Source organism: Mesocricetus auratus, unplaced genomic scaffold, assembly GCF_017639785.1.
Source record: "Mesocricetus auratus isolate SY011 unplaced genomic scaffold, BCM_Maur_2.0 Super-Scaffold_100007, whole genome shotgun sequence".
Lineage (NCBI taxonomy): Eukaryota > Metazoa > Chordata > Mammalia > Rodentia > Cricetidae > Mesocricetus > Mesocricetus auratus.
In genome coordinates this window covers 28905654-28925363 of record NW_024429191.1, presented here as the reverse complement: position 1 = coordinate 28925363, position 19710 = coordinate 28905654, and the positions used below count along the sequence as shown (strand labels likewise).

Genomic DNA, 19710 nt, shown 5'->3' with positions numbered 1-19710 from the left:
AACAGGAAGACTTTGCGTTTTATTAGAAATACTGGGAAAGTCAGTAAGTAGTATTTCTCCATGGCTTCTGTTTCAGTTCCTGCCTGGATGAAATAAACCTTTTCCTCTCCAAGTTTCTTTTGGTCATGCTGTTTATCACTGCAATAAAAAGCAAACTAGTTCAATCTGAGCATGGTGACCCACACCTTTAACCCTCACATCAGAAGGCAGAGGCAGATGGGTCTCTGTGAGTTCAAGGCCACCCTTGTTTACAGAATGAGTTCCAGGACAGCCAGAGCTATACAGAGAAAGTCTCCAAAAAGCTAGAACAGTATAGTGGCAGGAGGAGAATTAAGTTACAAAATGCAGGAAAAACGCCAGCATGGAAGGCTGAGAGAAGGGAATGGTTCTGATTCCTGGGTAAACATGATGATTATTACCAATTCCCATGTTCTCTCTTGAGATAATAGGCCTTTGGCAAGACTGTATTACACCTCCTAGAGTTGGATCTGTGGTAGCAGATCACTATCACAGGAAGCATAGTTGCCCTGGCTTTCCCCAGTGGTTTGCCAGAAACAGTAACTGTCCATGTTCTGAGTTACACAGGATGATCAAAGTAAGAAGGTCACTCCAAAATGTAATTCAAGGCTCTACAGGGGCAGAGAGGAACAGTCTTGATAAACTGAACTTCGAACTGCTGTGCAGAAGCTTACCTATTGGATGTTACACAAAAGTTGTTTTGGGGGTAAAAACAAGTTCCTCATACCACAGCCCCTAATCTAATCTGTATGCTTCAGGAAGGAAAACATCAACCCCTGCAACTTATTATGCACTGTTCGCAGTATTTAATAATGCAAGACATTCAAGTGTGACAGAACCATCATGTGACCAAAGTCAGGCAAAGGATGTAACGCTTCTTCAGGAAAACAACTCTATAAATAATAGAAAACAATTACTGTTTCCTACAATGATTTCTTCAAGGTCAAAAAGTACTTCTAGAAAACAGCCATTCTAATGTTTACCCTAGATACAATGATTCTACTATAATTCCATCACAAGTAACACTGTTCATAAGTCCTAGTGTGTTAACATTCCATGACTTCTGTTACACGGAAAGACTTCTCCATGATGAGACTTTGGATTTCTGTTCTTTGGCCTTGCTGTCTATGGAACCATGGAGAGCTTGGTAGGGGACTTCATTGTAGTTTCCTCTTTTTTCCATTCTCCTCACTTGATTTCATAAGACTGCACTACTAACAATGTACTAGCATATAAACTATCTGTTCCAGTCTCTTTCTGGGCAAAAGTACTTTTCCATGGAAACATGGCAGTTACTTTCCCAACCAAATCTTAATCATTATACATCCTTTGTGGAAGATCCAATTTACTGGCTTCCTCGAATGATGCCTATGAAGTATTCTTGGAAAAACTGTTAAACCCCAATTTAATCAAACCCTTTAGACTTTGTTTGGAGGGTGATACTTAAACATATATAACACTAGAAAGCAAGAGATAAGCCAAGAATATGCAGCCTTCTTCAAGTTAGCTACCCAGATTCTTCAAATCTGTACCATATGTCAAAACCATATAGAAGGGAATGTGGGGGAGATTTTCCAGATTAACCTCCAGATGGAATCTCAAACTTGGTTGCATCATAGATTAAAGTTCCATAAAAATCTTCAGAAGACAATTAGATAATGTAAAAAATGACTTCGGGGGATTGTGAAATGGCTCAGAAGGTAGGGGAGCAGGCAACCATGCCCGACAACTTAAGTTGGATTCTTGGAAACTACATAGTGGGAAGAACTGACTTTCCCTGTTTGTCCTTTAACTTGCACACATGCATTATGGCACAAGTGCCATATACACACATAAATTTATTTTTAATGACTTGTATATTAGTTGTGAGTACTAATAGAATATAAGTGCTAAGTTCTTTTAATATGATAGTGGTATAATTCTATAAAGGTTGTCTTTATTAGGTGGTCCACATTGAAGAGTTTTAGCAATCATTGTGCTGTTTCTACTATATGTTTAAAAATATTTATATCTATGTGTTTGTGGAAAATAGAATTCAAATTTTGTAAAATGTTGGCACATTGAATGTAAGTTGAAGGCATTTATAGTTCCAGTCTATTGCTACCTAAGTGTGTAACTAGGTCAAAGTTAATATATATCCCTATGTGAAGAAATGTGTTAATCATCTTATTTTCTTAAGCCAGTTTCATGTTAGCAGCCAATATGTGATCAGAGGCTAATTCATACACCTCAAAGTGAATAGTCACACCCAAGTTGCTATGCTCTCAAGAGCTTTTTACCTTTCCTGTCTCTAGCAATTAATCAGGTAGGAAAAAAAATCAATGTCATTTCTGCATACCCAAATTCTTGTTGGCAGAATAATCAGCAAGTAGTTCAGAGAGCTGCTTCCCATAAAAAGCTGCATTCAATTTGCAGAAGTTGGAGGCAGTGAAGCTTTCCAGAGAAATTATCCTTTAGAGGTAGATTTCAATTGATGGTGCAGGCTTCTTAGTGACAGACAGATGTGAATTAAGTAATATTTTTAAATGTTATCTCAGGCTTCTGATGTTAGCGCCTCATTTTTACTCAATGTGAAACTTCCCCAACTTGGTTTATTAATGTTTTGTTTTGACCCAGTTTTCCATCATTGACCTGGTCTTGATCCCCAAGATGTCTCCAGGAAGATGTGCTCCTGCTTTTTCACTGGACATCTGACTGACCAATCTCTGTCCTTTCTCCATTACATGTGGAAAGCATGCTTACATTACAGTTATGCAATCCATCTGGATACCTAAACCCTGAACTCAAAAGGGTCTTGTCCAAGTGGAAATGTTTCCATTTTGTTTTGAGAGCAGCTTCTCTAATGTATATAAGTACTTATAGTTCACAAATGTTCATTCTTCCCATGTGTAATAATAAAAGTAATCTTGCAGTCAAAGGCTAAGCTTGTGGCAAACAGCACCCAAATCTTAGTGTCTTATAAAGAAAATAGTTTTCCCAGAGGCAGCACTGTTTCAGGCTATGGACCAATTAGTGTTGTGTCATTTACCTCTGATTCTTTTCACAATTGGCTACCCAAATGAGACTCAACTCTTGAAGGATGACAGCATGCCAGTGGCAAGCAGAAGCAAAATCCTTGTTGACCCAAAACTGACACACTATCATTTCTGCTCATACTCATTGACTACAGCCCAGTCTCAATGAGGTGATATTATATGCTCCATCTTGGTGAATCTTGTGAAGGGTAAGGAGAGAAAAAAAACTGTAGGCAAGTATACCTTAGCTTCCCTTGAGCTTGGTACATACTTGCAACTAAGTTCTGACTAAAAGAATATGAGAAAATGTGATATACCACCTCTTGTCCTTGCTGGCCTAAGACCTGCCTTTCCCCTGCACACCAGCTGGGAACACAGTAGAATTACAGATACTGGTGGAATGGCTGTCTTGTCAACCTTACCTCTAGCCTGTTACAAGCATCTTATTCATACTTACAGAGTTTTGCATTTCAGTTATAGTAGAACAAGTGTATAATTCATTCATTCAGAAACTATTCACTGGAGGTCTTCTTTGTGCCATGGATCATGCTTGGCCTTGGAGAATTGACAATGGGCAAAGCCATGGTTGGCTGTTTTGTATTTTGAATGACACAAATGTTGGCATGAATAAGTTGGATAGAAGTTATAAAGTTGTATAGAATTAAATCTATAGTAATGCAAGAAAAACTGGACAAACAATATACAAGATCTTTGGGCTGTAACAATTTTAACTTCCTAGTGTGACAGTATTCTATGATTTTACAAGATGTTACTGAAGAGAACTAGGTGAAAGGTCCACATGATATTTGTAGTCTCACATCTGTCTGCATATGAATCTATATAAGCTCAAGTGAACAGAAACTCAAGTTCTTTGTTTCATGTTTATGGCCTAATTACAAGACCAAGTTACAAAACTAAAAATATCAAAAAGGAGGTCATTGATGATAATTTGACTGGTAACAGCCCAACTCCACCCATCCAAATAATAGCAATGCCCCAATACAGCATTGTTTAAATGAGTTAAGCATAGAGATTTGAGGCAAGACTACTTAGCCTGAACCATGAAGCAAGAGTGGTACAAAGTACTTCTCTCTTTAAATAAACATCCATATAATTTATCACCCAGACAGAGACAATTGAAAATAATCAGACTGGAAGAAGTTGGTCACTCTACCTTTAATCTATTGTGGTGGTGTTTGTTATAACAACCTAGCCTCTTCTGACTAGTAGGTCAGTGGATGTTTTATAAGTTAGGATATATAAGTATGGGTAACAAATAAATCCCAAACCTCAGCAACTTAAATGTACCCACATGCTTATTTCTTGTTCATGCAAAAGATAATATGGTGTTTGTGTTCTCCTCCTGTCTTCTGTTCACCTCATTTTGATCACAACCTCCTGTGTTGTTAGAAAATAGAAAACAGAAAGGGGACATGATTTTATGGCCAATCCACTGGCTTCAACAAGACAGGCCTTCATCTTGCTCTTCAGGTTAACAGTTCACAGGTGAGTAGATGGGTTGGCCAGAGCAACAGTTGAAGTGCCTCAATGGGCCATCTGGACACCAGTGTTGGCTTTCCCTCAGCAGTCTATGACAGCCACAACTCAGTGAGACCCATTTTTGATTTCTGATCTCCAGAACACTAGGATACTAAATTTGTTTTAAGTCACAGACCTTTGGCAGTTTGTTAGAGCCATCAACTGGGGTTATCAAACTCAATGTGAATAGACCTTATCTTTTCGTGAGAATATAGACTGAGCTAAAGGCCAGGCTGCTTTGGAAAGAGTCCAGTGTTGTGACACAGGCCCATGTGGCAAGATAGTGAAACAAGGATGAGATGTAAACACGTAGACTGTTCTTTCCAGAGGCAGTGACTAGGGAAGAGTGTAACCATTAATTTCCTACACAGTAAGTATTGAGAAGTGTATGAGAAATCAACTACACTGTGACTAAAACTAACAGTGAGTTATAGGAAGCCCTCAGAAAGAATATAAAAAGATATGTTTTCAAAAGAAAGTGAGTCACTATAGAAATGTAAATACGATAATGTCATGTATGCTAAGATTCCTTTTGTTAGAAGTCAAAACCGTATGTTTGGAGAGGAAAGTGCCCATTTGGAGTAATGATGCTGAGTAGCAGCTAAGAACAGTGCCAAGCTGCTGGTTTGACTTCCCCCACATGTTGCCCTAGTGATGCTATGGCTGTTTCAGGAACTAAGAGAGACAGGCTGTTGTTTGAACAAATTCCTAGAAGGATAAATGGGCAGATTATTAATTTAGCTCTTTCCAAAAGTTACATAATACTTGAGTTTAAAGTGGTTGAATTCTAACAAGAATGAAAGGAATGTTCCAGTTCTGGTTGGCTCTATCCTTCTTAGGGATCTCAGACAACAGAGCAGATTTGTGGTGTGCTGAATCTGTTTCTTCTCTGCCATAGCCACTATCTTCCTTTTATTAAACCTTTCAATCCCTGGCTAATCGATAAAGAACTTGGTCTAACCTTGCAGTTGGCATGTGGTCCCTTCCCTCCCATCCCTAGCCTTCCTACAATATTGTAGTTATGGGACTGGCTGAAGGAATACTGTCAGGAAGGTAAAAGAGGTGAGTTAAGAATCCCCAATTAGACCCTATAGTAAGTGTCGTGAAGCTGCTCAGTCATTGCTTTTTGAAAAAGTTCAGGTGTGGCATTTGGTCACTATCCTCTGCTCCTGACTGATGAGACACAATTGTGACAAGTTAGTAATGAACTCCTAGTTTCTCCTAAATGCATCAGCCATAATGGGACAGTCAACTTCAGGTTAAGTTGAAGATTTGTGGGTCCAAGAAAGATTCAGAACATGCCCTTCCAAAAGCTCATCAGTGTTAGCTAGTGCATCAGTCTGTTTTCTATTGGTATAGCAAGGTACTTGATGCTGTGTAGATGATAATGCAGAAGCTTTTTTTTTTTTTTTTTTTTTGGCAGCTGAAAGGTTCTGAACAGCATTGTGCCAGAGTCCTACTGAGATTACCTGGTTGCATCACAGCATGGCAGAGAATCTAAAGGGGAATCAGCCATTTATAGAAAGAATGCTCTAAAAATGTAAGGTTGGAACTGGCTTACTAACATACTAATGTTTTGAGAGCTTACTAGTTGCAGGAGACCAGCATTAGGCCCTTTCCAGGGGTGATAGCCATTACAACTTAACAGATGACTACTAGACTCGTCTCTTCAAGTTCTGGCCACCTCAACACCACAGCTCTGGGAATGATGCTCCAGAACATGAAAACTTGGTAGAGGGGCTCTCAAGTTATATTCAAGCCATAACAGCTAGTTCCTGAGAAGAAACAAACAAACTAGATAGCTTCCAAGGTTCTAGATGTGGGAGGAGGGAAGAGTGGAGCTCAGTAAAGATGCAACTTTTCCCATAAAAGCAGCTTTTTTAAAAAGTTCTTTTCAGTAGGAGGGAAGTGGTAAAACTACAAGAAGAAAGGAAAAAATTAGTATTGCTATTACAATATTTCTATTATAATAACAGACTTGGCTTCATCTTGATTTAAAAGAAGAAGCCTTCTGATAAAGCAAGAATGTAGGATACCCCATGCCTTGGCTTTGTTTTTCTTTTAATGCAATATTCAGAGAACAGGGCCTAAGAAAAAACTCTGGAAGTTATTTAAGCAATTTAGAAAATAGAAATTAAAGATACTTTTTTTGATACAGGGTCTCACTAGGTAGCCCTGGCCATCCTGAAACTGACCATGTAAAACAGGCTGGCCTTTAAACTCACAGAGACCTACCTGCTTCTGCCTCTGAGTGTTGGAACTAAAGGCATGTGCCACCATGCCTGGCTAAGATACTGAATTTAAATGATCTTAAGATATCACAACTATCAATAGGTAGTAAATCTCTTTGATTTCAGATATCATTTTGTAAAAAGTAGAAGATAAATTGCTCTGTGAGACAAACAGAAACAAATGGAAAGAATAGCAAGCACCCCCCTCCCCCAACACAGCTTTACTAAAGCCAAAAGACTTTGAGCAGGGAAATTTTTGTTCAGTTGAATTCATTTTAGAATCTTGAATTTAGAGCAAAACTTACTTAGCTCTTGAGCCAAGTTCCTTATTCCTGAAAAATTAATAAATATCAAGAAAGACTGTGAGCTGTGAAAGAATTCTGTAGGAAATGAAAGTCTCAAAGTCACAGGCTTGCAGAATGTAGCCAATCAGAATTATACAGCACTCTTTGTTTTCTTCGAGACAGGGTTTCTCTGTGTAGCCCTAGCTGTCCTGCTCTGTAGTCAAGGCTGGCCTAGAGATCCACTTGTCTCTGCCTCTCAGCTGCTGGGATTAAGGGTGCGCACCACGACTGCCCCCCAAAATCCACTCTTAAATACTCGGACAGAGGAAATCTAATGATGTGCATCAGTGACTACCCAAAAATAGGCATCATAAAAAGCAAAATAACAAATGTTAGGGGCTTGGAAGATGACTCACTCCATAAAGTATTTGCCTTGCAAGCATGAGAACCTGAATTTGATGCCCAGACCTCTGCCTCATACCAGGAATGGTGATATATTCTTGTAAACCCAGTGCTGAGCAGGCAGTCAGGCAGATCCCTAGTACCTTCTGACCAACTAGTCTAACTTGATGTGTTTCAAGCCAGTGGGAAGCCCTATTTCAATAGAAGATGGACAACATCTAAGAATGACAGGCCATCTTCCTAACACAAACCAGAAAAATGAGGGGAGGGTGGGAAGACATACTATTGTCATGGAAAATAAAGCTAAATTTGAGAATTCTAAATTATAAAGTCTACAACTGAAACAAAAATTCAAATTAAATGCTCATTATATGCATTTAGTGGCAGATTACATAGCTGAAGAGAAAACAGCAGACTGGAAGACAAATTAGATCCAGAATAAAACTTGGGGAGAGGTGGTGGACTGATAGATGGGAATAAAAGGCCAAGAGACACAGGAGATATGGTGAGAAGGTCAAATATACCTTTATTTAAATCCTGGAAGGAAGAGAAGGGTGTATATCTAATATCTCAGCACTAGTTTACTGAGACATAAAGCCACAACTTCAGGAACACAAAGAACCAATATAGGATTACTAAAACAATTGTCTACTAAGATACTTTGTAGTAAAACACAAGTAACCAAAGACACAGAAGCAAACCTTAAAAGAAGTTTTTAAAATATATATTAAATAAATACATGGACAGAGTAAAATTCAGACAGGTGTTTGTTGTGGAAAATGAACATGGGATCCAGCCAAGAAATGTATTCCTAACAAAAAATATCTAGTTGGATATGGTGGCATATACTTGTGCTTCCAGCAGCTGGAAGGCTAAGGCAGGAAGACAGCAAGTTAGAGGCTAATCTGATCTATACAGCCAATTCATTGCTCAAAAAGTAGGTTTTAATTCAGTTTAAAAGAATATAATTTTCAAAGTAGAAGGCGAAAATAAAATAATTCTAATAGAATTCTAATAGAGTAATTCTGATATAATCTGAAGACGTCACAGGAAATAACTGAAATCAGATGAAATTAAAAGTCAATAAATTTTAAATCTAAAGCAATCAGCAGTCATGCATTAAAAGGCTAATGTTCCTATTAAAATGAATTATTAGACTGGATTAAACGATACCCCATGTTATTTCCAGATGGCAAATCTAACATGCAAAAATGCACAGAAACATTCAAAGTAAAAAAAATGGAGATAAGCCATGTAGCAATAATCAAAAGTTGGTCTATTAGTGCCAGATAAAAAGAGACTAAATAAGCAAAAGGCATCACCAGAATCAAGTTTTCATCCATAAAGTTTTAACGAGCTAGTTCTATATCCATGTGGCCTTAGTAAAACCAAATCCACAGTAAAGGGGAAACTCAACAAATTACCACTCATTAGTGACAGTGAATAAGTGTGGTACATTAAAGACTTAACCTAATGACTTCATGGAGCTGAGCACATCCATGTGTTCTTTTCCAGGGCTGTGAACAAGGCAAAACATGCTGGGCCTAAAGCAAGTCTCAGCACATTTTTAAGGACAGCAAATACAGAGTATGTTTTCTGAACACAATGAAATAACAAAACTATAACTAGGACATGTCAATGTTAGGGAGTCTAAAAATAAACTCCTAACTTCTTACAGAATGTCTACCGATTCCATCCTTTTCATTTCTAATTTAGATTATTCATATTTTCTGGTTTTTCTCATTAAATCACACCAAAAGTTTATCGATTTTTTTTTTACATTTGAAGTGCCAGCCTTGACCTTGTTGATCTCTATTGTGTTGTTTTTCATTAATTTTTATTCTCTTCCTTGCTTTGAACTTTTGAAAATAAGACAGATTATGCAATTTAGCAATAATGTCTATATTGTATGTTTTGAAGCTCCAAGACACTATTATCAGAGTTAGCTAGAAGTCTTGGCAGCTGACAGGGGGTGGGAGATATGAGAGGAAGAGAACTCGCTGTGCCTTTTGAGTTAGTGTCCAAGAAAACAGGCAAGTTTAGCATGGAGGTCACGAGACAGACAGCTGCATGGCAGAAGTGGGAGAGATTCAGAGAAAGAATAAGACAGACCAGTGTCAGGGCAGCCTGCTTAGGCTTTTGACCAGTGAGCAAAAGAGACAGAAAGATGGGAAAGACAAAGTTATAATCTTTGATTTAGAGCTTCAGGGAGGGAGCAGACAGTGCTGCATTACAGAAGCTCTGGAAGCAGCTGTCTGCATGGTATTTTTAACAGAAAATGTAGGCTTCATTGGGAGTGGTGCTACATACCTAAAACCCCCAGCACTTAGGAAGCAGAGGCAGGACTGCAAGTTACAGGCCAGCCTCATCTATCGGCAAGTTGCAAACTAGCTAAGCATACACAGTGAGGGCTGTCTCAAAAACAACAAAAATAAATAAAACAAGGAACCTAAATGGCTCAGTGTGTAAAACTGCTAGCTACAAAGTCTGATGACCTGAATTCAATTCCCAGAACATCACATATGAATATGTGTGTGGCACACGTGGGGAAGCCAAAAGACAATTTACAGGAGTCTCTCTTTTTGGCCTTGTAGATCCCAGGGATCAAACTCAAGTTGTCAGGCATGGCAACAAGTGCCTTTACTCACTGAGCAATTTTGCTGCCCCCATCTCATTAACCCTTAAAGAATTGTGCTTTACAGATGAAAAAATTGCAGGCAGGACAAGAAAAAAATTCATAATCATTGAATTGACTGGAATATGGGCCCTAAATTTGTATCTGAGACCAGAGGAACTTTGCTCTCTTCAGTGAGTCCCTAACAACCCCAGGATCTCCTCTTATCTTCTTAGACCTTAATGGGCACTTACTAAAAATAGCCACAGTGAAGATAGTGGGAGCTTGGCACTCTATCATATCTGAGAATAACCAAGTAAAAAAATCATCACTACAACAAAAGCTAGAAGAGGAGAGGAGATTCATGGAAGCAAAATGTGTATAACATGTATATCTAGGTTGTCTAAAACTGCTTAAGCCAGAGATGGAAATTCCCACATCCTTCAGTTCATCTAATAGTGTCTATTGCTAGACTCAAGTTGGAGGCTCTTCTTGCTGAACCCCTCTGGCAAAGATAAAGCACACTTGCTCAGAACAACATATTTCTTACTTTAAAGCAAGATTACCACTGGGGGGGGGGATCCAAAAGCTTGGTTTTCTCACCTCTCTTCTCATTTTATCTTATATGGCATGAACCTTGGGGAATTTTTCTTGAGTTCCAGCTAAGAATTGCCTTCTATTACCTCAGGGTCTTGATGTTCCACAATGCTTGGAAGAGAGCTACTATTTGGCTAGCCATTCTTTTACATCCTCATTTACACTATTCTCACTTCAGGCACTCTTCCTTGGTCTGCAATTTTACTGACTGCTTTTACCTCATTCCCTTTGAGCTCACTATTACCCTGACAAAAGGCAGGTGAAGATACATCAAGGCAAGTGGTTTAGTTACTGGCCTGGGCCTATCTGAGAAGAAGTGAGTTTCTTTTATTTTTTTGGTTTTTCAAGACAGGATTTTTTCTGTGTAGCCCTCCTGGTTGTCCTGGACCTCGTTTTTGTAGACTAGGCTGGCCTCGAACACTCCAGAGATCTGCCTGCCTCTGCCTCCCAAGTGCTGGGATTAAGAAGTGCACCACCACTGCCCAGCCAAGAGCCCTCATTTAAATCCAGGTTTCCTGGTAGAGAAACCCTACTTTCAGCCATCAACCAACACTACTCATGGCTTGAGAAATGTTCAAACTAAATGGGAATATTCTCAATGGGCATGTAAAGATGGAATATATTTTAGGTAGAGACATGCTCTTGTCTTAGTGGTCAATCCAATGGGACAGTGGCAGGGACCTGGCTAGGGGACCAACCACCTTCAGGAAGATAGATTCATCCTAAAAGTAAGGTGCTTCTCCTTTCCAGAATTCTTAAACCCCTACTGCATTTCCAGGCAAGCCCCATGCTAATTCAATTATGTCTGCATGTCATTCTGAGGCCTATTTCTTTTTCTTCTCTTCTGAGGATTGACTCAGAGATCCACTTGCTTCTGCCCTGAGTGTGGTGAGATGCAATTTTTATAAATTTACCCCACTTCACAATCTTGGGGACTTTGTATCTGTAGACTTTAATTCTGGAAAATTCCCAGCTCAGTTCCCCCTACTCTTTCTCCTTCTCAACTATGATTAAATGCTAAAACTGCCTCTCTTCACTGAAAAACAAATCTCAATGGAACTTACCAATACATCTACATTTTCCCATTTTGTAGCTACATTCTAAGCAACTTAACACATCTCTCAGTTCAGTAACTGCTTTTTCATGTGTCTTGTTCTGTTGCCAAGTGCTTCTTTAAGTATTATAATCACCTAAGTATTTTTATAAATACAGTTAGTTCAGTAATGGCAAGCCTATTAAGTATGTTTCTGTTAGACTTCACTTACATTGTTTCCCAATATATAATTATCTTTGCTTCCAGATTACTGCCATTAAAAATTATTTATGAAAGCTGTGGAGGCACACACCTGTAACCTCAGAACTTTGGAAGGCAGAAACAGGATTGTGATTTCGAAGCTAAGCTGGGATAGAGTGACTGTGCCACAAAAGGAAAAAAAGAAAAGAAAGGAGATTAAATTTCTGTGCCTGCCATGTCTCAGACTGCTGTTACCTAGACCCGAGTAAAACCAGAAATGTTTTCACTTTCTCTTCTACCAGTCTGTTATTAACAAGGCCATTGTGTCTACACAGAGGTTGGCTGATTTGTTTTACTATCACTCTGTAGGGTATAGCCGTTTTTTGAGAATGCAATGTAACTTTTTAAAGGTCTCCCACTCATCACTATGGTGATAGTTTGGAAGAAAATGGCCCCCAAAGAGTGGTACTATAAGGTGATGTGGCCTTGTTGGAGTAGAATGGTCTTGCTGAAGGAAGAGTGTCACTTGGTGGTGGGCTTTTGAGGTCGAATATATGCTCAAGATACAGCTCAGTGTCTCAGACCACTTACTTTTGCCTGCAAGATGTTAAGAACTGTCAGCTCCAACACCATGTCTGCCTGTACACTGCCATATCCCACCATGATAATAATGGATTGAACTTCTGAACTGTAAGTGAGCCACCCCAATTAATTAGTCATGATGTATCTTCACAGCAATAGAAACCCTATTTCTGGCACTGAATTTCTCTCACCCAGAGAGCATCAACAGTCTATGGTATAGGTTGCAATTTATCTTATAGGATCCCATTTTTAAAAGATCTACATTATTTTTTTTAAGTGTGTGTACTCATTAAGGCCAGAGGCACTGAAAATCCCTAAAGCTGGAGTTTCAGAAGGTTGTAAGCCTCCCAAATGGGCACTGAGAACCAAACGTGGCATGGGTCCTCTGCAAGAGTAGTAAGCCCTATCTGCTGAGTCACCTCTCCTGCCCCCAGCATCCTATTTAAGCTGTTCTGGGGTTGTTCAGTGTCTTTTCAGCTTCAATGCTCTCTTGAGGTATTTACATGTTCACTACCCACCCCCCATATTTTTATGTGGAAACTTAATCACCAGTATGAAGTTGGGCCATTGGGAAGTGATTAAATTAAGAGGTGGAGTACTCATATATGGTATTGGTGCTCCTATAAAGGAGGCTCAAGACCCCTTGATCTACATGTGGTGCACTGAGGTCTCTTTTATGACCCAGGAAATGGATCCTAACCAGACATGCAACCTGAGGGTGCCCCATTATTACACTTGCCAGCCTCCAGAATTATAGTTATTTCTAAACTATGCAATCTACAATTTGTTATAGCAGCCAAATGTACTAAAGACAAGATACTACTCCGTGTCTTTAAAAATTACATTATTTTTTGACCCAAATAGCTTAGCATTCTTTTACCAGAAACAGAATATCTATTGGTTTTTTATGCTTTTCATCCCAGATTTTAAAACTTTATCTTTATCCTGTTGACACTTGTCTATGACACTTTCCATACACATTTAACTTTATAAAACCTAAAGTTAAACATCCTGACCCTGCTCCTAGATAAAAGCACTTTAGGCCTCCAATCTTCCAGATTCCAATTTACTCTTTATCATGCCAATTCTCTTAACCTTGGAAACTTTAAAAATATATTTTGATTCACTTACAAGTTAACATTTTTGCTTTTTATTTTCTTCTCCCACAGCATTTACTAGAAAAGTGAGGGTAATCACTAACCTCACATCCATGGACTGGACTGGTCCAAACAGGCTTATTTGCAATAAACTCACCGACTCTGCAGCATGGTGTCCCGGTGGGGCAACTAGAAGCCAGGAGACCCATAAACATCTGAGTTCATCTGAGTATCATTTGTCTGGCCCTTGATATAATTCTCAAGGCCAGGCCACGAGGATACTAGCCTATTTCCATCTCTGATTCGATGGGGGCTGCAGTTGTTGTCCTGAGCATTCAGTGCACTGGGATAATCAGGATGCCAATCTAAAAGGCTAAAGAGATGGCTCAGTAGTTAAAGGTTTGTATTGCTCTCCAAGACCCAAATTTGGTCCCCAGCATCCCTATCGGGTAGCTTACAAGTACTTAGAATTCCAGCTCCAGTGGGATCTAGTATGCTCAGAGGGAGACATGGGAATTATTTTGTGAGATAGAAATCCTTAAAGAAATTTGGATCTGGCTGGAGATTGTCTTTTGTAATGACAGTAGATCCTGAAGTCTTGAGAACAAAGTGAGACTTCACCTGGCACTAATAACTTATCCAAATACTACGAGTAAAGCTCAATTCAGAAAAAGTCTACTTTTACTGTTGAGATACCTAATCTTTAATGCTACAGTTACTAATATTTTGTATTGAATTCTGCTCATGATGAACTGTATAGTGACAGATCACTCACACAGCCTACCCACTCTAACAAATTATAACCCAGCCTCAGTTATCAGGATCAGATTGCCTATTCACAGTCTCTTCAAAATGCATGTTTTTCCCCTGAGAAAAGCATGATCTAACTTCTGGTGAAGCTCCAGGTATTAGCTTGGTGGATGAGTCTTCACAGATAAGACAGAAGCTTTTCTGGCTTAGATCCTGTACCATTACAAGGAAAGATATGACACACAAATGGTTCTCTATATTATTTCATCTAAAGTAAGTCACAGCCTATTTACACTTGAGGCATTTCTTTATTGGGGTCTTGCCTTACCTTATCATAACTATCTGGCCCTTATGGCAAAGTAAATTCTGAATGTATTCATATTTTACAACAGACAATATACATATGCAGTACATGAAATCTTTACAATACTTTCTGAAACAAACAATATTGTTTTAAAAACATGAATTTTCTCCTCCTAATTACTGATACTTACTCTGCTCTTGTGGTAAAATGCCTTCCTTTGAAACATCTTTTTATTTATAGGATTCCCTGAATTTTTTCTGTAAGGTGCAAACTCATGTTGAAGATGTGTTCCATTACTTACTGAAGATACTGAAATTCTCTCCATCCTTAGTATGTGTAAATGCCACCTTCCAGGTTTTCATCTATCATATATATTACTTATTAAGATAGTTCACTTGAAACTCTTAAAAGTCTTACCAGTTCAATTAGTATAATAGTAAATTCCAATAAAGCTGCATTTAACATGACTATATCACAGATTTGACTATGCCTTTTCTTTTCCTAGGACATTTGTTTCAGAAGTTATCTCCCTATCACAAACCATTATTTAAAAAAAAAACAAAACAAAAAAAAACAAAACCATTATTGTTAAGTCTGTAATTCATGACCATTTGACTATGCCTTTTCTTTTCCTAGGACATTTAATTGTTTCAGAAGTTCTCTCCCTATCACAAACCATTATTGTTAAGTCTGTAATTCATGACCACCAATAAACTGATATTCCCTGAAGCTATTCTCTCCCTGAATTTGCCTGTTAGTGGCCCTTCTCACATTTTTTTTCTCACTGACCAAAGTTCAAAACTATACCAGACTTTCTACATTCTTCTTCACTCATTTATCCAAATAGTGTCTTTGTAATGGTGAATGTGCTTTCTAACTAGAGTCCTTTACCTTCATGTTTTATGTCCATTAAATGTTCCATCAATTTGAAAAGTTTTATATCTAGTGGTTATTTTATATTCTTAAAGAGTTCAACTATTGTGACTGTCTTTACTATGATTGAATCATATAGAAAGAATTGCTTTCATCATCATTTAGAATTCTTTCGTTTACACTATAAAAATTATAAGCCATAAGTAAGGATCTCAGAAATTCTTACATTCAAACAAATTTTCTTCTATTTGATTTCTTTGAGACTTGGTAGGCTGTGCTTCCCATATAGGCATAGGCATCCGCATCCTAGTCCCATCCAGAGCATTCTCTCCCTCATAGTAGATTATCTTCTGGAATGTGCCACTATGACTTTCCATATTTGCCATATTTAAAGATTCCTCTCCGGTATGGATTCTTCTATGTTTAGTAAGATTTGATCTGATATTAAATGCCTTCCCACAATCATTACACCGGTATGGCTTCTTTCCAGTGTGGATCCTTTTATGTTGGTCAAGGACAGATCTATAATTGAAAGATTTCCCACACTCACAGTCATAGGGCTGCTTTCCACGGTGGACACTTTTATGATTGATAAGACTCGAGTGTGAAATGTACGCCTTCCCACATTCATCACATCCATAAGGTTTTTCACCTGTGTGGATCCTTTTATGCACTGTGAGGCCTGAGCTGTTCCGGAATGCCTTCCCACACCAATCACATACATAAGGTTTCTCCCCTGTGTGGATCCTCTTGTGTTGGGAAAGAAGTGAACTGTAGCTAAACGATTTCCCACACTCAACACACTTGAAGGGTTTTTCCCCAAGATGGACTCTCTTATGGCTTATAAGAGTTCTGTTTGAGAAAAATGCTTTTCCGCATTCATCACAGGTGTAAGGTGTCTTGCCAGGATGCGTACTTTTATGGTTGATAAGGCTTGAGTGTGAGATGTAGGCTTTTCCACACACGTCACACTCATAGGGCTTCTCCCCAGTGTGTATTCTTTTATGAACTTTAAGGCTTGAGTTGTTTCTGAAGACCTTCTCACACCTGTCACATTCAAAGGGCTTCTCTCTAGTATGAACTCTTTTGTGTTGAGAAAGGAGTGAGGTGTAGTTAAAAGATTTCTCACACACATCGCATTTGTAGGGCTTTTCTCCAAGATGAATCTTTTTGTGGTTTAAAAGGGTTCGGTATGTGATGAAGGCTTTCTCACACTCGTCACACTTAAAGGGCTTTTCCCCAGGGTGTACACTTTTATGATTTATAAGGCTTGAGAGTGAGATATAGGCTTTCCCACATTCTTCACATTTATAAGGTCTTTCCCCTGTGTGAATTCGTTTATGTACTTTAAGGCCTGAATTGTTTCTGAAGGCTTTTCCACACTCATCACACCCAAAGGGTTTCTCCCTTGTATGAATCCTTTTATGCTGTTCAAGGGCAGAGCTGTAGTTGAAGGATTTCTCACAATAGCTGCATTTATAGGGCTTCTCCCCCATGTGGATTCCTTTATGATTTTTAAGGCTTGAGCGTGAGATATAGGCCTTCCCGCACACATCACACTTGTATGGTTTTTCCCCAGTATGGAGCCTCCGATGGACTTTGAGGCCTGAATTGTTCCTGAATGTTTTGCCACACACATCACATACATAAGGTCTTTCTCCAGTATGAATGGTTTTATGCTGAAGAAGAAGTGAGTTATAACTAAAGGACTTGCCACACTCCTTACATTCATGGGCTTTCTTTCCAGGATGAATGCTTTTATGGACTGCAAGGCCTGAACTATAGCTGAATGATTTGCCACAGATATCACACTTGTAAGGTTTCTCTCCTGTGTGGATCCTTTTATGCACTATGAGGCCTGAGCTGTTCCTGAAGGCCTTCCCACATTCATCACATTCATAAGGTTTCTCACCAGTGTGGATGACTTTATGCTGAATGAGGAGAGAGCTATAATTAAAAGATTTCTCACATTCATCACATTTATAAGGTTTATCACCAAAGTGGATGCTTTTATGATTTAGAAGTGTTCTGCAAGTAATGAATGCCTTCCCACATTCATCACATTCATAGGGTTTCTCACCTGTATGGATCCTTTTGTGGACCCTCAGGCCAGAACTATTACTGAAGGTTTTCCCACAGATGTCACATTCATAGGGCTTCTCCCCTGTGTGAATCCTTTTGTGGACTCTCAGACCAGAACTGTTCCTGAAGGCCTTTCCACATTCACCACATTCATAGGGCTTCTCTCCAGTGTGGATCCTTTTGTGTTGGTCCAGAACAGAACTATAATTGAAGGATTTTCCACACTCATCACATTTACAGTTCTTCTCCCCAGAATGGGTGCTTTTGTGGTTTATAAGGCTAGAGTAAGACATGTAGGCTTTCCCACATTCATCACACTTATAGGGCTTCTCACCCGTATGAATACGCTTATGGACTCGGAGGCTGGAGCTGCTACGAAAAGTTCCCATACAGTCATCACACTCATAGAGCTTTTCTCCAGTGTGCATAATCTTATGTTGAACAAGACGAGAATTGTATTTAAAGGATTTTCCACACTCATCACACTTATGCAATTTCTTAACAGCAGATTTCTGCTGTGGAGTAGGCTGTGTGTTTCCATTAATGTTCTCCACATGTTCACCTTGTTCACTAATTTCTGGTTCTGTAGGGATAGTCTGGTTTATGGTATTTACACTTGGGTACAAACTTTTCTCAGATGCCTCATCATCCTGTTCTATTTTTATATTTTCTGTGCTCTTAGATTTGTCAATCTTTTCACTGATGCTACTTTTATCTTCTTTCCATTCAGGCCTTTCCAATTGCTTCTCTACCCAATCACAAGTGTCACCAATCTTAAATTCCTGTATCTGATCCTTGTGAAGAATTTCCACATTTGTGTACTCAGAGTCTGCCTTTGAATTACTTTCATTCGTTTTAGCTGATTCTTCATCCTCCATGCTTGTCTTCAAATGTGACACTAGACCAAGAAAATGAAAATGATATGTTTATTTAGGAAAAAAGTGAAATAATAATAGCAAATAACAAAATCAACTTATCCACTTGACAGGTATTTGCTTGTTGTGTGGCAGGTACCATTTTAAAAATAATCATTAAAGATTTATGTGTAAGAGTGTTTTGCTTGCATGTGGGAGTGTGTATCATTTATATGCCTGGTGCCCAATGAGTTCAGAAGACGTAGTAGTTGGATCCCCCAGAACTGGAGTTAGGCATGGTTGTGAGCTACCACTGAGTACTAGTAACTGAACCCAGGTTCTCTGCAAGAGCATTAAGTGTTCTTACGTTCTGATCATTTCTCCAGCCCAGTAAGAACCATTTTAATTGTGGGGATATGATGGGAGATATTAATAAGATTTCAACACCTTCAGAACTAGTGTTAAAACTAGAGCCCAGAATCTTAACCCAAAGAACTTTTTCATTTCTGCATTAACAACCTAGCATGAAGGTAAGTTAAAAATCGATTAGACTGATACACAGAACCACAGCCAATACCAATTAGTTTCAATGTCACCTCACAGAAAAGCAACAAAATATCTCTTAAAAAACAGATGAAAGAAAAGAAAGAAAAAATTGAAAAAAACAAAGGCAAGGTTAATTTTTCTTTGAAAAGTTACACACACATCAGGAGAGAGTAAAACTAAAGAAGAGGATAAATCAGTACCCTAGAAGAGAGGTCAGGCAGGTTGTAGTTATAAGATTATGAGGACAGTGACCAAGAAAAAAAATAAAAAGAGAGAAATCTGCAGCTAGTGTAAAATTGATCTGGCCTTCTAGACTTTTATGTGTATGGAAAACACTGATCTTGGAAAGTAACTAATCATGGAAGAACTTAAATGGTACAACATGTTTCAGCCCGCCAAAGAATAAAGTTTCCATCCCTATTTATGGGTAAATTAGTCATATAGCATCTCAAAGATTACAAACAGCAAAGTGTGATGGTTCAATCTTATAATTCCGGTACTTTAGAGGCTGAGGCAGGAAGGTGACTACAGGTTCCAGGCCAGCCTGAACTATGGTGTAAGATCTTGTCTTGAGAATGGTGAAACAAAGATGGTAACACTTCAAGCCACTGAGCAAAGAAGTATAGTTGGCTCTCTATAACTGCAGGTTCTGCACCTGCAGTTACAGTCAACCATGGATCAACAATATT

General features: G+C 38.7%; 1 protein-coding gene across 4 annotated transcripts in view; it reads right to left on the bottom strand.

Moving 5' to 3' along the window:
• Positions 1-7989: 7989 nt before the first annotated feature.
• The window catches only part of Zfp62 (ZFP62 zinc finger protein), a 29928-nt gene continuing 18207 nt past the window's right edge, over positions 7990-19710 (bottom strand). For all 4 annotated transcript variants that reach the window (XM_040748508.1, XM_005071885.4, XM_013114799.3 and 1 more), the window contains exon 2: positions 7990-18519. In XM_040748508.1, the coding sequence (XP_040604442.1) occupies positions 15752-18499 (2748 nt within the window). In that variant the 5' untranslated portion in view covers positions 18500-18519 and the 3' untranslated portion in view covers positions 7990-15751. The remainder of the gene's footprint in view (positions 18520-19710) is intronic.